The sequence below is a fragment of the Carassius auratus genome, chromosome 9 (assembly GCF_003368295.1).
Source record: "Carassius auratus strain Wakin chromosome 9, ASM336829v1, whole genome shotgun sequence".
In the NCBI taxonomy this organism is placed as follows: domain Eukaryota; kingdom Metazoa; phylum Chordata; class Actinopteri; order Cypriniformes; family Cyprinidae; genus Carassius; species Carassius auratus.
In genome coordinates, this window is record NC_039251.1 from 9,424,931 (window position 1) to 9,447,288 (window position 22,358).

General features: G+C 37.2%; 1 protein-coding gene across 3 annotated transcripts in view; it reads right to left on the bottom strand.

Moving 5' to 3' along the window:
- The window catches only part of LOC113108302 (double-stranded RNA-specific editase 1-like), a 147,618-nt gene that overhangs the window by 51,442 nt on the left and 73,818 nt on the right, over positions 1-22,358 (bottom strand). The window contains exon 3 of one of the 3 annotated variants that reach the window (XM_026271257.1): positions 3,505-3,553. The exons of 1 other annotated variant lie outside the window; for it this stretch is intronic. Coding sequence is in view for 1 of the 2 variants with exons in the window: in XM_026271256.1 (XP_026127041.1) it covers positions 447-546 (100 nt within the window). In the remaining variant the exon portion in view is untranslated. Of the gene's footprint in view, positions 1-446; positions 927-3,504; positions 3,554-22,358 lie in introns of those variants that run through there. One more of the 3 variants, XM_026271256.1, reaches the window with a different exon arrangement.

Here is a 22,358-nt window from a genome sequence, read left to right on the forward strand (position 1 = left end):
TATATATATATATATATATATATATATATATATATATATATATATATATATAAATAAAATGTAAACTGTGTATGTAAACTGATTTACCAAATCTTTCTAAGTTATTTTAACCAGAAGCAGGGAGAACCATTAGAAGTGCATTTACGTTCATTTCAAATGATAAAAAGACGATGATTCATAAAGCCAAATAAGCTACAAATATAAAGCTGATGCATAAAGCTGATAAATATTACATATATTCTCTCTAATCTGTTGAGTAATAAAGGATTAACAGTTAAGATGCCACACACCTCAGTACAGATGAACTTCCCTAAAGAGTTCATGTCAACTAATCAGTCTAGAAATGCAAATCACATGCACTGAAGAAAACGCTGCATCCGATCAAGTTTTACAAGTCGAATCCGATCACAGATATCCGGCAGGCCTGTTAAAGAAAGCGTTCTGACCTTTCCGCTCGGAGCGCTTCTTGCGTCGCCGCTTGAATCGGGTCCTGACGAGGCAGTAGTAGGCCCCCATGCAGTGTGCGGCGTCCACAACCAGGGCCATGGCTGACTGACCTCGACGCTGGGAGCCTACCTGACAGCACTGCCCTGCTCTGTGTTTCTGAGGAACTCACCAGCCCCCTTCCCTCGCTCCACCACACACACAAAAACACATGCGTGGTCTCCTCCCCCTCCTCTGCGTTTCGCTACTTGGTGAGAGGAGAGAGAGAAGCAGGAAGCTCAGAGGAGAGGACACTAGTAGAGCTTTACAAGGTTCGACAGAGTAAACCCAGACCGCTGGAGATTTCTCACTTCCCTTCTCTATCACATATCCTGCTATTTTACCTGAGGCAGTCTGCTCTAGCCAGTCCAGCTGATGACATCACAGCACCCTCAGCCAATCGAAAGCCTGGGTTACTCCCCTCACATCCTTTCAACAAGACTACTTTCTTTACCAGAAAAACTGCTTGTGTTTCATATTTCAATTCTTGTTCTGCTTCAGCAAACCCTGCAATGCAATGCGTGTAAGATACTAAACCACAAAAAAATCCATACTTGAAATAACAAAAAAAAAAAAAATAAATAATAATAACACATTTAAAAAATCCTTTAACTTACTTTTTTTCAGCTTGTTGCCAGGGCAGTATTTCATTCAGTTTAACTTGCTGTACTAAAACAATTGAATTCAGCTAAAAGAAAAAGAGAATAAAAACTATATAAACTAAAAATAAATAAATAAATGAAACTAGTAAAACTATTAAATAACATTAATACAAACTAGAATATTACATAGAAAGTATGTAGATGTAAAAAGTACAGCCAAAAGTCTGTTCACACAAGAAGTGTTCTTATTTTTGATACAAATTTAAGTATATAAGTAGCTAAGATGGGAAATGAAAACATCAGCGACTTAATATATTCCCGCTCACTTTCAGCTGCATTTAACAGCTACACAGAAAACACTCATCCATGCAACTTCTGAAGAAGCTCAGAGCCAATATTTGATGTTGGGCTTTAGGAAGATCTATTAAAAAAAAAATAATAATAAATAAATAAATCAGATATTTCCAAAGCTAGTGACTATGCATGATCACTAGATTATGAAATGCAACCGCTGTTTAGTGCAATTCATCAAATATTTCATCATGAAGTGCTCTGGATCTTCTGGCTCTGTATCAGCTCATGTTCGGGTTCAGTCTGAAACTCTAACGCCATCATGAGCCCAACGCTAACCATTGCACCTCATCCAGTACAGTTACTGAGCAGAAAACCACCAGTGATCCACACACATTCACTCACAGCTGTATACAATGACTAAAGAACAGCAATCATCCAGATTTGAGTCCACAAACATGTACAATGATATTTCAGAATACATCTATAAACAGTCCAGGCTCAAGATTCTCAAGAGCTTAGAAACTTGGCCAAAAAAAAAATGTTTAATGTCCTTCAGCATCACTAAAATAAAAATAATAATAATAATCACTTTTATTATTATTATTATTAATCGGGAAATTATATAAATTAGGGGAAACATCTATAAAATACTATAATTTCCAATCAGAATAATATTAAAAGCCCTATAATAAATAATCCTCCAACAGTAATAAACAAACAAACAAACAAAAAATAAACCCCAAAAAAGTGGTGTTTTGGACTGGACAGGACAGGACAGGGAGGGGAGGGAGGGAGGGAAGGAAGGAAGGAAGGAAAAGCACACAAATATGATTTTCAGAAGTTTTGGTGCACAATTTTGGTACCATTTGCCAAGTTTGCAAACCTTGTATGCAGTAAAATAATGGCTGATTCAATGCAAAGCTAAAAATGTTATGCATTAAAAGCAACATGGTAGCTACTCTGTTGACAGTACAATTTGTCCAGTAAATGTGTGAATGAATCAAAGATGTCATGTCACTGGGGTCAGAGCAGGATATGTGCACATTTAGCTCTCCAGCAGCCTCTAATGGAACACAGTGGAACTACAGCTTTACATCAAAGACTATCAAGCATTCAGTGGCTGTGATTACTAACACACAAGCAAAAAGCACCTGAACTACACTGAAACGACTGAAGACATTTAATCGCTCAATACTGAACATTAATGGGTCAGCATGACTTTTTTTTTTTATTTAATTAAGGATGTATTGAATTTATGAAAAGTGACAGTAAAGACATTTATATCGCTGAAGTTCTATTCACCAAAGAGCCCTAAAAAAATCAATTTCCAAACAAACAGTAAGCAGCACAATTGTTTTTAACAGTTATAATAACATTACAATTACATAATAATAACATTATAAAAGAAATGTGACCCTGGACCACAAAACCAGTCATAAGCATACATTTGTTCAAAAATGAGATTTATACATCATCTGAAAGCTGAAAAAAATGAGCTTTCGGTTGATGTATGGTTTGTTAGGATACAACTATTTGAAAATCTGAAATCTGAGGGTGCCAAAAAATCTAAATATTGAGGAAATCTCCTTTAAAGTTGTCTTAATGAAGTTCTTAGCGATGCATATTACTAATCAAAAATTACATTTGTAAATGTTTACAGCAGGTACTTTATTACATATCTTCATGGAACATGATCTTTACTTAATATCCTGATGACTTTTGGCATAAAAGAAAAATGAATCATTTTGACACACACAAAATGCATTTTTGGCGATTGCTACATATATATCCCAGCGACTTAAGACTGCAGGGTCACAAATAGATGAGCACCAAATCAACATATTAGAATGATTTTAAGGATCATGTGACACTGGAGAAACGATTCTGAAAAATCAGTTTTGATCACAGGAATAAGTTACATTTGAAAAAAACATTAAAATAGAAAACAGTTATTTTAAATTGTACTAAAAAAAGTATTTCTCAGTAGCATGGATTTGATTCCCGGGAAAGCAAGAACTGATAAAATATGTACCTTGAATGCAATTTAAGTGTCTGCTAAATGCATCAATGTAAATATTGCAAAACCCCACATGAGACATAAAATCAGAAATCAGAAGATACACACCTGGGTTTCCACTGGCCCTCAGAACAGCTCTAACACTTGATCACCAAGCCTGCACAGACACAAGAAAGAAAACAGAAAAAAAGAATTTAACGCCAAATATCAGCAGAACACGACACATCTTCAGATCAACCACAACGGTATGTTTCTACCTTTGAGTAAAGCGATCTTCCACAACATCACTTCACAGACACATTATCCACTCGCATACTGCCAGTAACGTTTAGATATGATCTCCAGCTACTGCAGATTTAGTTTCAATCCCCCGTCACGTCACCAACTTTCCAAGAGTCTCCAAGCTTTCACCTGCCCGTGAACGCCACAAAAACATGACCTAACGGCTGTGCTAAACGCATCAGGTGACGTGTCCACTGCATGAGAACAACATGATCTCAGCTAGAAATGTCCCTCATAAAAGTGGAAGAGGACAAATAAGAGTCTCTCGGTCCAAAGGCCTGGCCGGACACAGACAGGAATAACCCGAAATCAGACAGGAGTGAAGAAGATGGAAATTGAGAAAAAGAAAGATGGGAGTTAGTTTCACAATCATAGCAGGAGATGCAAAAAGTAAAGATATTCCCTCCTTTGAGTTCCTTAAATCACACTTTGGATCAATAGGAAGATCTGCAAATGCTTTATGGAGGAAAAATGAAAAAGCAGCAAATTAAAAACAGTGGCCAGCCAAACCATGCATCTCCATGCAGCACGCTTCTTTAACCCTCATAGCCTCCTTGTGTTCACTGAGGATACATTGTCTTGTTTTCTAAAACCACTGTTTAATTAACATCTGTGCTGATTCTTCAGTATCACACCGTTGTGTGTTTGCAGTGTGAACCGAATGCAATGAGGAAAAAAATAACAACAATAAATATTAGTCTGAGTTTCAATTTCACCTTTCTTCAAGACTGCATGCAAATGAAAGTGATAGTTCATCTACTTGAAAGTTTATGCTTTTTTTTTTGACCGATTCATCTCAAGGAACAGCTAGAGTAACCGTTCCCACAGTTTAAAGAGATATTTCACCCCCAAATGAAAAATCTGTCATCATTTAATCCCCCCCCATGTCATTCCAAATCTGTCTGACTTTCTCTGGGCTGTGGAAAACGAGAGAAGATATTCTGAAAATGTCTCTTTTTGCCAAAAAACAATGTAAGTTAATGGGGTCCGATGTTGTTTTGATTCCAAATGTCTTCAAAATATAATTTTCTTGTGTTATGCATAAGAATTTTGCAGACAAGGCAGTGTTATGAAGCCAGAATGTTCCTTTTCGGGATAATTATCTCTTTAAACTGTGGAAACACTATATTCACATGCAAATAACACTAAACTGGTTCTTGTAAATAATCAGTCAAAAATGCACAAACTTTCAGGCTGATGAACTATCACATTTAACGGACTGAATCAGTCTAACAAATTACTCAATGAATTTGTCAAAATGAAAATGAATACCAGATATATCTGACATGAGCATTCAATGAAGGTGAAGAAGAACTGAGGTCTTCAAAAAGGACAGAAAAAAATAAACAAAACATAATGGTAGTATAAAAGAAACACATCTTGTGAACATTATACAGTTTGCAGCATTGCTTTCACGTGGCTTGGCAAGACTAGAAATACACAGTATGTTTGTCATTTTTAAATCTTTATAATCCCTGGTGAACATTTACTTCCAAAATGGTTCCATTTGTAAACCACAGATATAGATTTGGAATGACATGGGGTTATTTTCTGCAGTAAACACTGCAAAAAATCTTTTTTTCAGACCTCAGATTTAGCAAGCGAACTGTGAAGCATATAAATCAGATCTTTCACTTCCAGCCAGCTGAGTTCAGCACAGACTGAAGAGAAGCAGAGAAGCGCGCAGCATCTTTCCGAAAGCTATCGTCAAAAGACTAAAGTGAGCAGGTCAGCCCACTGGGAAACGAGCGAGAAAGTACAGGCGAAAAGTGAGCCTTAAATTTGTAAGGGTCAGCTGCTGTCCGCTCTTTCATTTCAACATGTCTGAGATGTATTAAAAATACTGCCATTTTATGTCTTCTTTAAGAAGCAGTATTCAAGTAAAAAAAAAATAATAATTAGTTATCAAGAAATAAGAAGGAATCTGTCACTAATACCTGGACTGAAAACCATTAGATTGTTTTAGTGTCTTTTCTATTTATTGCACATCTATTGTACATCTTAAAAGACACAAAAACACTCAAAATAATCTAAAAGAAAGTTGTTAGATAAATTATAATTCATGTGGCTCCACTGGCAATAACACTTTAATACAGGGACCAGTTCTCACAATTAACTTGCTGATTATTAGCAAGTTTTAACATATTGGCTTTTATTAGAACTTATTCTGCATGACCATATTCACTATTCAGCATCCCTTACCCTACCCAAAACTTAAAAAAAAAAAAAAAAAAAAAAAAAAAATCTACCTTACTAACTATTAATAAGCAGCAAATTTGGAGTTTATTGTGCCAAAGGTTGTAGGTTACATGGTTTGTTAATAGTGAGAATCAGAACTTAAAATAAAGTGTGACCACAGAAGTAAGTGCTAAATTAAACATTTACAACCACAAACAATATCTTAATCCATACAAAGTTTAGGTTGATCCTAAAACCACTAGATATCAGAAATGATAGACCAAACAGAGAGAACAGTGTTTAGGTCACAGGGGGGCGCTGTTGCCCTTTTCTAAAGGGTGTTTGTCAACCCGTTTCTACACATAAAAATGAAAATATGACATATTACAGAGAATTTCAAAATCAAACTCATCATGCTGTTAAAATCAACCCTGAAACTGTATATATACTGTAAACTAATGTGACTAGTGAGAGACTGAGAGCATCAGGCAACAATGCCTAAAACAATGGAGTAAAGTGCTCAACTTTCTAAGTGTCTCCTCACTCAGTTTCCTCAGGGGAAGATTTATTTCCATTATACTAAATACAATTTGATGGTTGAACAACAGCTTTAGGGCTGGAAATTCTGTAGGGTACCGCACAATTAGGGGGCCACAGAATCAACTGAGATGAGAAGTTTCAAGAGCAGAGCAAATAATCCAGAGAGCAGCCATGTAACGCACCGCAATCTGCATTTAAGAGCATTGTGTGACCACAGCTAAAATGTTGAGAGGGAGATCTTTAAGCAGCACAGACAGTCAGACGACGGGCTCCTCAGTCAGACTAAATGGGATGTGGGAGTCACGCATGTTTGGATCCGAGGGCCTGAACTTCAGCTGTAGAGGACAAAGGCTAATTGCAGATACGCTCTTCATTACAACGATAAAATTACTCCCCCGTCAACCCTCGCCTCCTCCGCATTTAACAGTGGTCTAAGAAAAGAGGCGATAACGAGCTCTAACTGTCTTGTGTGCTCGCGTTTCTTCTTGTGAAGCTTTGCAGGAATAGTTCACACAAAGAAGAAAATTCCCGTTTAACAAAGCTCTGTTACATTTTAGGCACATGCACTTTTGGCAGGTAAAAAAAAAACACCAGCCAATCACAAGCCTTCTCATTTCCGAGTATCGCACATGTTAAGTGGTTTCATAAATCTCATTCCTTTGCCATGCCTTCTACAGTGTTTGACTGTCTCAAGATCAAAGCATACCAGATGAGACCGGTTTTAATGCTGCCAATGAAACCGAGAGAAACGCTACACAGCGCTGCCATATTCAGTTCAAACAAAGCGGAGGAATTCAATAAAAGAATACATAAATCACACCTCCAGACAGAACAGAGAGTTCTCTAAGACAGGGAAAAAATACAGATAAAGGAATGAGGAGTCCCTGCCAACAACAGACAGCTAAGGTGAGAAATCAGTCGGGGTTGAAACCGTTCCCATAAAACAAGAACCATACGGTTTGCAACCCACCGTTTGATACATGTTAGTACTTGAGTTCATCTAATGTTTAATAATGCTTCCTTTAAGTAATAAAAGGTGTCTAGTTTTAAAACTAATTACAGTTATTTTCTCTACTGCTGAGGTAAAAATTTGGGAGAGAAATTTGGTTAAAACAATGAAAAAAGCACAAGGTAATGATTTAATTATTAATTTATACATTTATTTATTTTTCAGAAACACTGTGTTGTGCATTTACATTTTTCTGGTATATATAAAATATTTCTTAAATGATAAGCTGATGCTTTTATTAGTAATAGTAGTACTATCATTACATAAAGTAATATATTTCTGTCACAGTTTCTTCAAGTTAAACCAAACTTTTATTTTGATGGGTTGATGTGAAGACCTTTAAGTTTCTGTTTGTATGTGATATGACTATAGCCTTTTCTCAAAAGAAATTGTAAAATGCTAATGTGGCTCACACTCAGAGCAAATGTGAGTTAAACACTGTGCTAATGTAATTGTAAATGAAACTGCACATATAAACCATTAATTCACACACAGACATGCAGAACATGCAGGATTCATTTTTGTGGCTTAATATTCAGACACTAGTCTATATTATGTTTTGATTTAAGTGTACTGACTTTTGATTTATGGCAAATTCCATGAAATTCTGCATTATACAGTAAAATTAAATTTTTATGACTGGATTCTGTGATTCTGCATTTTGTGCATCTCGGAAATCAATAGGCCCTAGTATGCTGTTCTATCCAAATAATAGTAAATAGCAAAAATTCAAAATGTAAAATAAAATGAAATAAAATTAAAACATACAATGTATAAAGAAATAATATAATCTACCAATATACCGTAATTATTATTGTGGTTATGATGACCCCAGATGCACTTACCACCTTCTTCCTAAAGGGGGCGCAAGCATTCAGCATCACTGAAACGTACAGTACAGAAGGTAACTTCCACTGTATGTACTAGAGATTAGATGGAGGTGAAGGCTGCCAAGAAGATGCTACAGTAGAGTGCACATGGAATGCAGAGAAGAACAGAGGCATTCTCGCTGTCAGTCATCCCCAGACTCGGAGGCCTTCCTCGGGGCGACAGAACCTGCTAGGATGAAGCACGGCCAGAGAGAGTGATAGAGAATGAGAGGGCGGGAGATGCAGACAGGCTATTTTCCCACAGGGAATCAAGACTGTAGATCCTCATGAACATGACGTAGAGGGCAGAGGCTTGTGTGCCCATCTTTGCTGCAGTGTACCGCCAGGCTGTTTCACCCACCCCCTCCCCTCCTCACAACAGCTCCGCTGGAAGAGCAGGGCAGGAAATATAGAGCCATCAGACAGTGAAAAAGACATGAGGGAAAATTACCGCTGCAGCCCCAAGTGTGAACTTCCGACAGCAGAGTCAGTAGGATATTGAATTTATTTTAAGATGCCTGGCTAATATCCTGGGGCTTGTATAGCTACCTTAAGTCAACGCAGCATATACAAGCAAGTCACAAAACATTGCAAACGTGCGTCAGAGATTTAGGCAAAGTGTACCTTGTAAACTAGCTCCTCTGTAATATGAACAACATCCGCTCCCGTGGTGAAAGTGCAGGTATCGAGGGATGTAGTAAACTTGTAGGATATTGCTCGGTGTGTGCTAATAAGTGGAGGAGGAAACCAATACCATTTACAGACATATGATCTTCTCTTATTCTCCAGTTACACAACTAGGGATCGAAAGCTTCGGCTCATTAGCATATGTCATTAACACAAGTTTAAGTGCAAGTGGTCAAACACAACAACAGCTCTGTTGCAGACTCACCAGCTCCAGAGTAGGAGAAGATGTTCTAGTCCTATTAAAACAAGACAGGGAAAGAAAAAAACTGTTTTGGCTTGAGTACCATTGCTGGTCACTGTGTGAGTTCTTGGCAAGTTGTCGCAATAGTCCACGTCCGACTGTACATTGGGCACGAGAATAATGCGCCACTGTTTCTCTCTTGGAAAAACAACATCCTCTGGTTTCTACCAAGTCGTGGAGACGATCTCAAACGCTGACCGCATGGCCTGAATCAACACTGTCAACACCCACAAGGCCTGCAGAACAAAGGTTGCGACAACCAGAGCGAATCTCCTTCCCGAGAACTTAAAAATCCAAATCTTGCGCCTCCAACTCTTTACTTGCACTTGACAGATTGGGGTTGGTTGTTTGTTTGCGGTGCGTTTTAGTATTCCCTGGGGCTTGCTATTTGGGTCAACTCTCCAGGGAGAAGCATGGATAGTGTGCAGAAACCAGCTGGCTGGCACAGCTGGAGCTCACGGAACCTACCGGCTGACATCTGCAGTTCTGAGGCCAAGGGCGGGTACCCAACTTTGCCACCTGGGCACTGATTAGGCCTTCAGGGAGTGAGCAAACTCAGGAGAAGACCCTTAAAACCGAGAGGGCGATCTGTCAAATATACTTCTGTGGTGTAGACTTTTCCTAAGCCTTGGAGGGTGGCCTTGTAATGTGAAAAACTACGGTGACACAGTGCAGATTGTACCTCCCAGGCCAGGACAAATGAGGGAAGTACCATAACCCCCCCTGCCCCCACACACAAACAATCAGCCCCAACAAAGCCTGCTCTGTAAATTCATCAATAAGACTAAACCGGTTTCTATTGAGCTAAGAGTTTTGCTCTTTGGCAGAAACCAAAACCCAGTGATTACCGAGGTCCAGCACCAACCTGTGACAATCCAGACCAGTTACACCTCTGAGGATAAGATCTTTCACAACACTCTTGACCGCTCTTGTCGGAGCAGTGGAACAATGCCTCTGAGTTTTTTCCCATGCAGGATTAACTGAGGTGCTCCAGCTTGTGTTACAGCAGTTGTGTTTAAGTAGGCCAGGAGTATCCAAAAGAGATTGAAAGAGTTGAGGGATCTCACACTGTGCTTGAGGGGGCACGGAGGACAGTTGAATCAGCCAAAAATGAAAACTGTCATCATTTATTCACCCTATTGTCATTGCTAACCTGTATGATTCTCTTTCTTCTGCGGAACACAAAAGACGACATGCAGAGCAAAGTTTCAGCAGATTTGGTCCGTATTATGAGAGTCGACAGAGTTCAACATTATAAAAAGGACATGAAAGTCGTCTGAAGCAAGATGATGCTTTGTATGATGAAAAGATCGAAATTGAGATCTATATCCACTCTCAAATAAAAAAAGTCAGGGCACACACAGGTGTCACAAACCTCAAATGTCATGATTCTCTTCATGTGATGTGAAGGATTTAGTCTGTGTAGAGATGTTTTGGATTGATTTGAGTGAATAAAGTTATTAATTTCAGATTTCATAAATCTGTTGAATTGTATTAATTCGTTTCACAGTACTATTCATTTCACACTCGGATGACTTTTATAATATGGACAAACAAATGTCATCTTTTATGTTCTCCAGAAGAAAGATGTCATAGAGGTTTGAAATAATATCAGGGTAAGTAAAAGAGAAAACTTTTTGTAGAAATAAAAAAATCTGCACCGAAAATCCGTGACTTTAAAATTAAACTTTACACAAAATCATCTGAAAAAACAGACATTTCACTGCACTGCATTTTCTTGGGCTCTGATCGGGACTCTAGATCAGTTTTCCCAAAGCAGAGGTCTTGGAGTACAACCAAGAATATGCATAATGGATGTCTCTCTTTACCGGACAGACCCATTCCAGGTCCTGGAGTCTCTACTATCAGTTAAATCAGGTGTTTGATTATGAAGACAAAGTGTGCAGTGTTGAAGGTACTCCAGGATCAACATTTCTTCCAATCAGTATCTAACCGGCTAAGACTGATTGATCAAAAGTTTTTTAATTAGTGCTGTCATATATATATTTAAAAAAAAAAGTTTTAAAATCACACATTTTTCTGAAATTAACTTTAAATTATGCCGCGTGGAAGACGCATGCACACTCTGATGAACAGTAAATAAGCACGGAAGAGAAGCGCATGGTGGAACACGTGAAGGAGATGCATTGAAAGAAAGCACATTCACTCTATGAGTTAGTTACACATTAGTAAACAAATTAGTTAATTCATTAGTTACCATAAACTGCCAATGAAATACTCTTCTAAACAGTCATTAATCTTTAGGGTTGAATAATTAATTTTAGGGTTGCAAAAATGTAAAAAAATTTCCTGTAAACTTCGAAATATGAATCCTGCATGTTCTGTTTGATTGAATGAATGGCAGAGACGTGCGGGTTTGCATCTGCCGTCTCAATGAGGACATAAATACATAAACCAGAACTGTTCTGAGTCACTTCACAAGCATTTTACCATTTCATCTGAGTAAAACCAGTCAATTTAAAGGTATTCCCGGCAACCCGTCAAAATAAAAGTTAATTTTTACATAAAGACATTGTGCTAGAAATATTACTATTATTTAGCAAAATGTATGTGATACTGCTACTACTGTTGAAAAAATGTATTAAACTATTTTTTAAAGAAATAAATCACACAACATTTCTTCCATGTTTTAATTTTAAAAGCAAATCCCCTTTATTTACCAAAAAATAAAATGTTTACATTTCATTAATTAAAAGACAAATTAAATTTGGGTGAAACTTGTTTACTGTTTTTCATAATTATATTACTTGTAGAAAACTTGAAACAATTATAAATAAGTATAAAGAATGGCATTGGTTTTATTTGTAGTGATGTGTTGTTTTTTTTTAGCATATTTTTGTGTTTTGCTTTGGTAACGGAATCGGTCTGAGAACCGTGAATTTTCACTCGTATCGGTACCGAATACTGAAATTTTGGTACCGTGACAACACTACACCTGTGTTAACGTGCTAATTTCGACACCCCTAACTTTAAAACTACTAAATCCTGATGTTAAACCTATAGATCAAAGTAAAGTAAGATCTCTCAGTATTGTGTATAACAAGGCTACAGCATGAGGTAAAGAGAAACAGGAAGGAAACCTCTGAATGGTGATGACTGCAGTCTGTAGAGGAGGGCGTAGAGTTTAAAGTTGGCCGCCGGTCTACCCAACATCCATCTCTCCAATCAGTGGGCTTACTCCAAAGCAAACACATCCATTTCCATTGAACATGGCTGCTTGTAATTCCTGAATAACCTCATGGGGGAAGGGACAAGTATGCGCCTATGATATGAGATTGTGTTCTCCATCCCGTCTGATTCAATCTTAAGCTCAGAACAATAAGACAAGCTTTCCTCCATCCAACATCAACATCAGGCTGGGCCCTTATCTGTTTCTATCCCAACACTTTACAACATCTGGCCATCTACAACACCCCCAGACGCAGCGAGCCAGGCACACACCAGCCAAACCCAGGCAACTGTTTGCCTGACAGAAAGACTGATAACCACAAAGGGTTCATCCAATCTGCTGTATATCATTTCACAGGAATTATGTTCAGAGAAAACCTCATTAACCCAACCTGCAATTCAGTGACACAAAAAGCCCTGAGGAAGGAAAATAAAAAAAAGAGCTGGAGGTGGTAAATTGCTTCAGAGGACCCGTCTAAATCAGATCAATCATTAGCATACAGCAACCATCGTCCCAATCAAACGCAACCTTCAGATGATCTTTTGAGGGAGCAGGTGATCATACAAAAGCGCACAAAAGAGAAGGCCCGTTTTTGTTTGCACTGTGCAAACATTTATTTTCTACAGGGTTGTTTCTTTTTGAGTGATTTAAGGATTCAGGATTCTTAAACCCAGTTCAGGATTTAAGAATTGGAACAATTTCATTCACCATTTGGACTTTGAGCAGACCAACAGGAAGCTACACTGAAATTCGGAACGCAATTCGATTTGGCTACACCCACAGGAAGTTAAATTGCAATAACTAGGGTAATGCATTCTGGGAATGGAAATCAATCTATCTATCCATCTGCCAGGCTCTTAGACTTTTCAAAACTTTCAAACAAGTCTTTTCAAGCTTTGCATTTCTAGGTCAATGTCAATTAGCTAATTCTTCATTACATTCATATTTAAATTGCAATTCTGCAACTTGCATGCTACCTCAATTGAAACAGTCAAAGTATTCAAAGTACATTACAAATATCTGAAGATCAAAACAACTAGGATATTAGCAGTATTACAAATGCATTCTCTTGGAATCTGCAAACCAAAGATCCAAAGAAAATGTAATAAGTCGATCTAAGCCTAAAATACTCAAAGTGAACTTCACAAAGTGATTTAGTCATGTAACCCAAATTCACAGAAACAAACGATGTGCTTTGCTACTCCTGAAAATCAATATTCAGTGTTCATATTTTACATTCAAGGCATCACCAATGGATTGGCAGCATAATCCATTACAATGACATTTTCTATCATCTCTCTTTAAACACATCATCACTTCAGCTTGAGGCTCTAATCAATTCAGTCAGAGCCTTTCCGTGGGGTCAGCCATGCAGAACAGCAGCAGCTGTGATGAGGTAATTTGGAGCCCTAGCGGCACCCACTGATGGGCCATGGTACATTCTCAATGGCCCTCAATGACAAACGGAGCTCCTGTGAAATGGAAACACGTTCTGGTTTCACCTCAGTAAGAAAAATAATGATAGACTATTATGAGAGGTTACTCTGCTTGTGTTAAAAGACAAGGTACGCTAAGTGTAATGTGCTCTTATGACAACTGACGAGGTAAGTCAGGTCCCAACACCAGAGAAATAATATCGTTTTTTACCCATGCGCTTTTGCCTAATTTCGTTATCCTGGGTCAAAAATGACTGCCCTTTTAAAAACTGCTTGTAAATCTATCATTATGTTATATTAATCACCAAATCTTGGATTCAACCTTTTTATTAACCTTTTTTATTAATTTTCTTTCAATTAGCATGAGTTTTGTATAGGGCATGGTAGCAACTCTGATGTCCCGATTCGATTAGATTTCGATTCTCAAGCTCTCGATATTTTTTTTTAAATTACATTCAGTGAACACCATTTATATACCATGATATTTCAAAAAAATGTAAACATTGTTTTACAAATGGTGAATTAATAATAATAATGCAAAAAAAAAAAAAAGAACCACAGGCCTGTGTTTTAAAACATTTTTTGTTTTTTTTGTATAGGGTCCTTTTTTGAACAACAATAGGGTCCTATAATATGATGTTCTTATTTTTTCCGGTAATCTCATGAAGACAAAACATTTAATTTATCCTAATCAAATGAGAATTTAACCCTTTTATTTTTGGACAAACAAAGTGCTGCACAACAGAGGTTTACTGTTAAAATAAAAAAAAAAAAGCTAATGTGATTATTCCTTTAAAAATAAATATTTCTTAATATGTATTAGCAGTAGTAGCATTAAGTTTTAAGACTGCTAAATAAAAATATATTCTGACGTTTCTAAACGTTAAACTATAACGTTACTTTTATTTTGACGGGTTGCGGTGAGGAACTGTGTATGTGATGCTAGTTTTCTCAAATTAAACTGTAAAATGCTAATGAAGTGAATCTCAGAGCAGCTGGAGATGATATTTGTGTATTGATATCATTGTAGTGAGACCGCAGAAGCTGAAAACACAGCAATCGTCGGAAACAGAACTGCCATGCCATCCGCCATTCATTCATTCATTCATTGATCAATTGTGGACATCATTCCACCTTATGCATGATATCAAATGCTTCTGCAGATTTATACCAATCCTACAGCATTTCACCTAAACATTGTGAATCAAGCGTACGTCTTTGTTCTTGGTTCTCATCAATAGTATCTCTCTGCCATGATAAGCACTGAATGAATGACAGGCTTTCCATTGAAACATCACGCAAGGTAAATAAGGATGACATCTAGTGTAGAAGAGTAATGATAAGATTCACATTAATCAGATCTTGCTTTAAATGTGTGCGGAAATAATTACAGAAAAAGCTTGATTAGTGGCTTTTGAGAATCGATATTGATCTCAGAGAAACTAAAGCATTATAATATTTCACCCGCGCAGGACAGAGACGGAGCCGCTGCATTACATGCCAAACCTCTCACAGCAGGCACGTCATCAGCTTGACATCGATTTTATGAGACAACTGATCAATCATCCCAAAGATATTATCGGCCGATTGTGATCAGTAGCCGATCAATCGGAGCACCCTTAGAGTGTACAAAAGTGTTTAAGCATGAAAAGAATTAAAAGAACCATAAAAGTATAATAAAAATGTTCAGTGACATATAGCGCAACGGTGTTGAAATGAAAGAAACTGATTTGTGAAGGAATTAATTATTTTGCTTTTAATCCCTTTAATGAATTAATTTAAACGGTTCACAAAACGATAAAACTCACTAACAGTCTCACTACAGATTTTCAGTGAATAACTATTATAGCAGTTCCTCACGCAAAAAGCTATCATATGACTTTAAATATATTGAATGAATCACATGAACTACTTCCATGGTGGTCTTGCATCTTTATTGATGTCTGAAGGCTTTAATTCCCCCAATTACTGGAAAAGAAAGATCAGCACAGTTTTCAAAATTCCTTTACTCAAGTATTATTGGATAATATGACACACGACCCTTAATCAAAGCATATAGATTCTGTCTTTGCAGCAAACCAACGGCTGAGGCCTTTTCCTCAGCGGAAAAACAAAACTGAAAAACAATATCTGACACTACTACTCTGATCAGATAGCGCTGAACCATCTTCCAGACGATGTTCAACAGGGCCGATTTGTGGGCTATGATGTCAAATATCACACCATAAATCACACGCAGACACATTCCTCACAGCAGAAGCACCAGTTGTCCCTTGGAGGAGGAGTTTGAGAACAAATCTGCCATTCTGCTTTTGTGCATCATAAACACCTCCTCCTCCCCTTGGATCCATTTCAAATCAAGCCTGTTTATAAACTGAATTATAGGATACTGAAATGCCTTTGTACATCTGTGGTCCTAATACACAGGAAGGTAGTATTTACCCAAATGCCAGGTCTCGGCCGTACTACAGCACCATGGGGATTTTGCCTGTGACCACCCTGACATTTCATTACATTCAATTTGCCCTCTAAAGGACACCAAGCTTGATTATAAAACAAAGACTGTGTTGAAATGGATTTTTTGCACAGGGTTACGAAGAAAAGATTTTTGTTACGTGTTGAATTCCGATGAAGATGAAGACAAGACTTTGGTCCTGACGATCAGCTGAGACAGGTCATTAGTACCTCCTACCTGAGAGACACACTCACACTCATTAATACATATGGGTATTTTCCCTCAGGGAACTCATTCATCTACCAGGGTTTTCTTTTTTCTTTTCCTCAAGCACTGCTGTGAAATTCCCACTCTGCTGAACTTGCAAAAAGCCTCCACATCCTCAAGCAGGCCAGGATCAATGAGCGATCTACTGGAAAGTCACTCGAGAACTGAAAATGACAGGCTTGAGAGGACAAACGTAAGGCATGGAAATGTCTTTTTGTATCGTTTAAACTCCGGAAAAGCTGAACATTACAAGAGGACACTGTTTAAAAACAAATGAAGAGTCAGAGCCTAGTGGCCTTGTGGTTAGTGCACATGCCTCAAACATGTGGGCTTCCAGAACATAGGACTGTTATAATGTTATGATTGTGTCTATGGACTCTGAGCACAGCTTGTTCTTCTATATCAAACTATAAAATATTTTCTATGAAAACTTTAATGTCTGTTTTATGTTTAATATACATTAATGTTATAAGTTGAGATTTAGGCTACAATAAATATTTTAACCTTAAAAAGGAACACTTAAAAGCACTTAAATGTTTAAAGTGTTTGCAAACCAAATGTTATCACACTCTTGTTCATATAGCAGTAGGCCTACTTTTAAATGAAAAAAGTGAACAATACACTGCTTTTTAATGCATTATTAGTTTTGTGCATAACAATGCGATTAATTGCAGACAATAAAGCAAATTATCCCGATATTTATATATACATATATATATTTTTTTCTTTTTATTATTATTATGTGGGGTTAAGATTTGATTGACTGATTCAGATCTCAGTGAATAACTTACATGATGGTCTGTACATTATTTTACAAGCAATGTGAAAACAAATGGGAAAACATCTGAATTTGACTGATAAATTATGTGATCTGTATGAGAAACCAAAACAAGCGAGCAGAAAGCTGTAGATATAACCTCTGAGGGGTTCATCTCAGCAAACCCAGACCTCTGAGTTATCAATACGAGCATATCAATTGTTAAAAGGAGCTAGGTGATGTGTACTTTTGAAATACTCCCTCTTTTAGGGGAAAAACAGGCTTTTGAGGCATCACACAGCTCTCTGAAGTCACGAAAACACAGGTAGGAAGCCCTGTTATCAACGTAATATAATATTCTTGGCACTTCTCCTTTCATCATAGTATAGTGGATGGCTAGGAGCAAAAGAGAATGGTGAGGACACAAACAACGGAACAGAAAAAGAGAGAGGGAGAGAGATAAAAATAGCTTGTTAAAGCCATTATTTGACATGAATAGATGCTGAGGTCATATTCCTCTTGTGTACTGGTCACCGGTGCCTTTGGCCTGCACGAGCCGTGGTAGGTTGAGAAGTGTGGTGTAGTGCAGAACTGTCTGATTCTTTTTAATGGGGAGCTCAGAGGCCAAAGCCTCAAGCACTGCTCTCTGCTCACCTGCGCTCCACAACCACACTGCAATTTACTCCTGCAGGAGCAAAACTCATACACAAGCGTGCAGGAGAATACTGAGCATTTCTGCAGGACGTGGAGAAGAGAGGGGGAAAAATGAACCAAAAAAATTATATAAACTGGTTATTAACAGAATAGAAAAGGGAAAAAAAAGGAAAATATGAGAAGAAATGGAAAACAAAAAGAAATTATGAAAGGTAATTACAGATAGCAAAGCGTAAAGAATGGGATATGGAAATGAAAATAGAAAGATAAGAGAGGAAAAAAACTGAGAAAAAAACTATGAATACAAAAACAGTGGAATAGTGGAAAAGAAAATGTGAATGAAATTATAAAACAAAAAATAGGAAGAAAATGACAGAGAAATAAAAGAGGGAAAAAAGTTAAAAAAAAAAAAAAAGAAAAGAAATTTGAAAGGATCGGTCCAAGAAAAAGGTATGACATTTTTTTTAACAAGAAGTAATTGAGAACAGAAAAAGAAAAAAGAAAGAAGATAACATGTAAAAAGAAATGGTCTAAATGACAAAAGAGAAGGAAAAGAAAAAGAAAAGACGTACGGAAAAAAGAAATGAAAGAGGAAATGAAAGAGGAAAGGGGAAGTAAAAGGAAAGGGAAAAAGGAAATTAAAAATGGTGATAAATTTAAAGATAAATTAAAATGGAAAGAAAAGGCAAAAGACAAAGGGTAAGAAAATGAAAGAGGAAATGTAAAAGTAAAGGTATAATGAAATGAATGGCAAAAGGAAGGTAAAAAGAAATGGAAGTAAAAATGAAAATGTTAAGGAAATGAAATGCGGAAACGCAAAGCAAAATAGGAAGAGATACATTAATAAGGAAATGTAAAAGGAGAGGTGAGAGGAAAGGGAACAAGAAGCAAGCAAACAAATACATATCACAAGCTGTGCATCTGAAGAGGTTTTACAAAAGTAAACAGTCCATGAGCTCATTGAAACAAGATGCAGCAGTGCACCAAAACATGAGGAACAGAGATGAGAGAAACACTGAGCCACAAAAACTCCTGCATCCTGCAGAATGAAGAAATCATCAAGTTTGGATGCTGAGGCAGACTCACTCAGCACAGTCCACACAAAGAGCTGAGAAATGACCTCCCAGACCTCCTCTTATTTCATCAAGCATCCAAACACACCACAGACAAACACAAGCAAAGCACACTCATGCTGTCAGAGGGGTGGTTTCCCTCAGGTCCTATGGAGAAATTCAGCTGTCTCACTGCACCTGCAAGACAGCGTTTGGCTATTATGACTCCATCTCACACTGATATAGTGTGTTTATGTTTAGTGCTTCCAGAATGAGAATTGACTAAAATATTAGCATATGGTACAGCAAGTAGAGGGAGTGTAAATGGCACGGCGGTTTTAATGAGCTGTTGTTGTTCTGTTATTAGCTCTGCGTGTAGGAGGTGACGTTTATTAAAAACTAAAATGATACCATTATACATGAGCACACAAGCAGGCTAAAGGATTTTTTTTGTTTATGAATGCATTGAAGTATGTGGTAAATCTATATATATATGAAGAGGTTGGTTCCAAAACATGATAAACTATATATATTTTTTTAAAGTGAGTTCCAGCCAAAATCAGTATTATCTGGTCGGCATTGAAAAAATGCAAAATGTGATATCCGACATGTTATTCTGCCATGTTTTCTCCCTATCTTTCCAAACCGCGACAAAAGCCATTCTCTCTTCTCTGCAGAATGCGATACATCTGCTCAACCAATCACAGCGCACCATTCCATGCACTGTAAATAGTAACTGACAAGCTACGCAATACCATGTTCATAATCACAGATGAATCACCTTCGATTATGAACACAATATTGCGTAGCTTGTCAGTGATCTAAGGCTCTGTGTATTAAATGGTGCTCCATCTGAAAGTATGTGATGGAGATTTACTACTTATCACAGAACCGGATTTACTGACGAGATGCGCATGACAAATTGCGATGAGATTTATTGTGCAGCCTTAAAAATAATAATAATAATAATTTTGACAGCATTGATAAATTATATTCCAGTTTTAAATGTGTATCTGATTACGGATAGCCTGGGATTAAACATGATTTGTGTTTTAAAGAGAACCAGTTGTAAGGAAGAATAGTTTTGCTTTTATGGTTACAGAGAACAATTCATATACATGAAATTTGAATGGTATGACAAGATTAAACTGTACAGTAATTGAAGTCTAATACACTTCATACATGTAATCATGCAGTGCTGATGTTGTAAACATTAACAATTTGAGAACAAAGTATAACTGCAATAATTAACCATCCTTAGATTTAATCACCATTGGTACCGTGATTTATTGTAACGCTTTTTTTCCCTCTGTTGGTCAGAACAAATGTGGCAGACTTGTTACTTGTTCACATTACATTTTCCGGTGAAAATTCTTATTTCAGTTATATATTCCAAGACTTAGGCTAGAATCTGTGATTTCTAAGTACAGTATCCACACCGGTGCGGTGACTGACAGCCATACTTACAATTCAAAACATTTGATTCATCCGCGCTGGAGCCATGCCGGGTTTATTACAACCCACGTAATAAATATTCCGCAAGTAACTGCAATTGCAGGTTTTCTAACAGAGATGGTGACGAAGAGGCAAAACTTTAAATACGTTTTTATGAAGTAGTGCAGCTGCTTTGTTTATGGGGTTTCAGGGGTAAAGGCTGCATTTCTGCAATTTATCACCATCTGCTGTCATAGAGTGAATGTGCTTTCATTCAGTGCATCTCCTTCAATGTCCTGCCATGCGCTTCTCATCCATGTTTGTTTACGTGAGAGTGCACATGCATCTTTCACACAGCATACATACAGCGGTGTTGTGCATTGTGACCAGTTGATGTGGAAAATATTTTCTAAATGCATTCCAAAAATCTGAAAAGAATTGTAATAAATTATTTACTGTATTCTGAAGTACCCATGTTAACAATATTGTGCATGTTAATTATTGTGATATATTGCATTACTGACTACCAGCACATATCATATATAATGTCATAATGCAGATATATACAGTATATGTGTGTGTAAACCCCTTAATTTTTTATGTTTTGTTTTGCAACCTGATGCTATTGCAGCCTTATGTTAAATTTCATTAAATTACTTTTCCCCCACATCAATCTACAATCCATACACCATAATGGCAAAGAAAAAACAGAAAATGTCACAACTTTGTAAAAAAATAATAATAATTGAAATAAGTTCATTGTGTAAGTATTCAAACCTTTAATTCAGTATTTAGCTGAAGCAGCCTCAAGTATTTTGGGGAATGATGCAAAAGGCTTTGCACATCAGCATTTGGCAATTATCTGCCATTCTTCTCCTCATCTGTTCATGTTGAATGTGGGCAGACACGCATTGTGTAGGTTTCTCCAGAAATATTTTATTGGGTTCAAGCCCAAGCTCCGGCTGGGCCACTCAAGGACATATTCACAGAGTTGTCTATAAGCCACTCTTTTTGTGTGCTACGGGCGATTGTCCTGTTGTAATGTGAACCTTCTGCCCAGTCTGAGGTTCTGGATGCTCTGGACTGGGTTTTCCTTAAGACTATCTTTTTATTTTGGTGCATTGAGCTTTTCTTCTATTCTGATGAGTCCCTCAGTCTCTGCCATTGAAAAACAGCCCCAACACCATGAGGCTGCTACCAGCACACTTTACTTTTGGGATTCCAAGGACCATCAGGTTCTTGGTCACCACCTGGTTGTTTCAAATGTCTTCCATTATGGATAAAGGAGGTTACATTCTTCTGTGAACCTTTAATGCAGCAGAATGTTCTCTGAACTATTCCCAAGATGTGTGGTTTGATTCAATCCTTTCAGTTTTTTTTTTACTTTAGGGCTTGGTCAATTCTCTAATATGCATTTTCAGCTGTTAGACCTAATATTAAGACATGTGCCTTTCCAAATCATTTACTCAAAGTGTGGTAACATTTACAAGCAAAATGAGAGCTCTTGAGCAAAATTTCAACTGTCAATGGTAAGGCTATGAATACTTATGCAATGGAATCATTTAAGATTTTTTTTATCTTTAAAAAATTAGCAAGAATATAAAAAACCTGTTAATTACTTTGTCATTATGGAGTAAGGAGTGTAGATTGATGTTGGGAAAAAAAGTAATTTAAAGCACTTTTACATAGGGCTGCAACATAACTTCGTAAGATGAATACGGAATTGCGGAATTGCGCAATACGGAAATCTCTCTATTTGCACTTCAATATTCTATTCCAGTTTTATTAGCAGTTTTCAATACTGCTGAATTCCCATCCACTACATATAACTCAATCGCATCTGAATTAAGGAGATCACGTATGTATTTTTAATTTCAACTCGATTGCTATTTGGACAACTAATCCAGACTG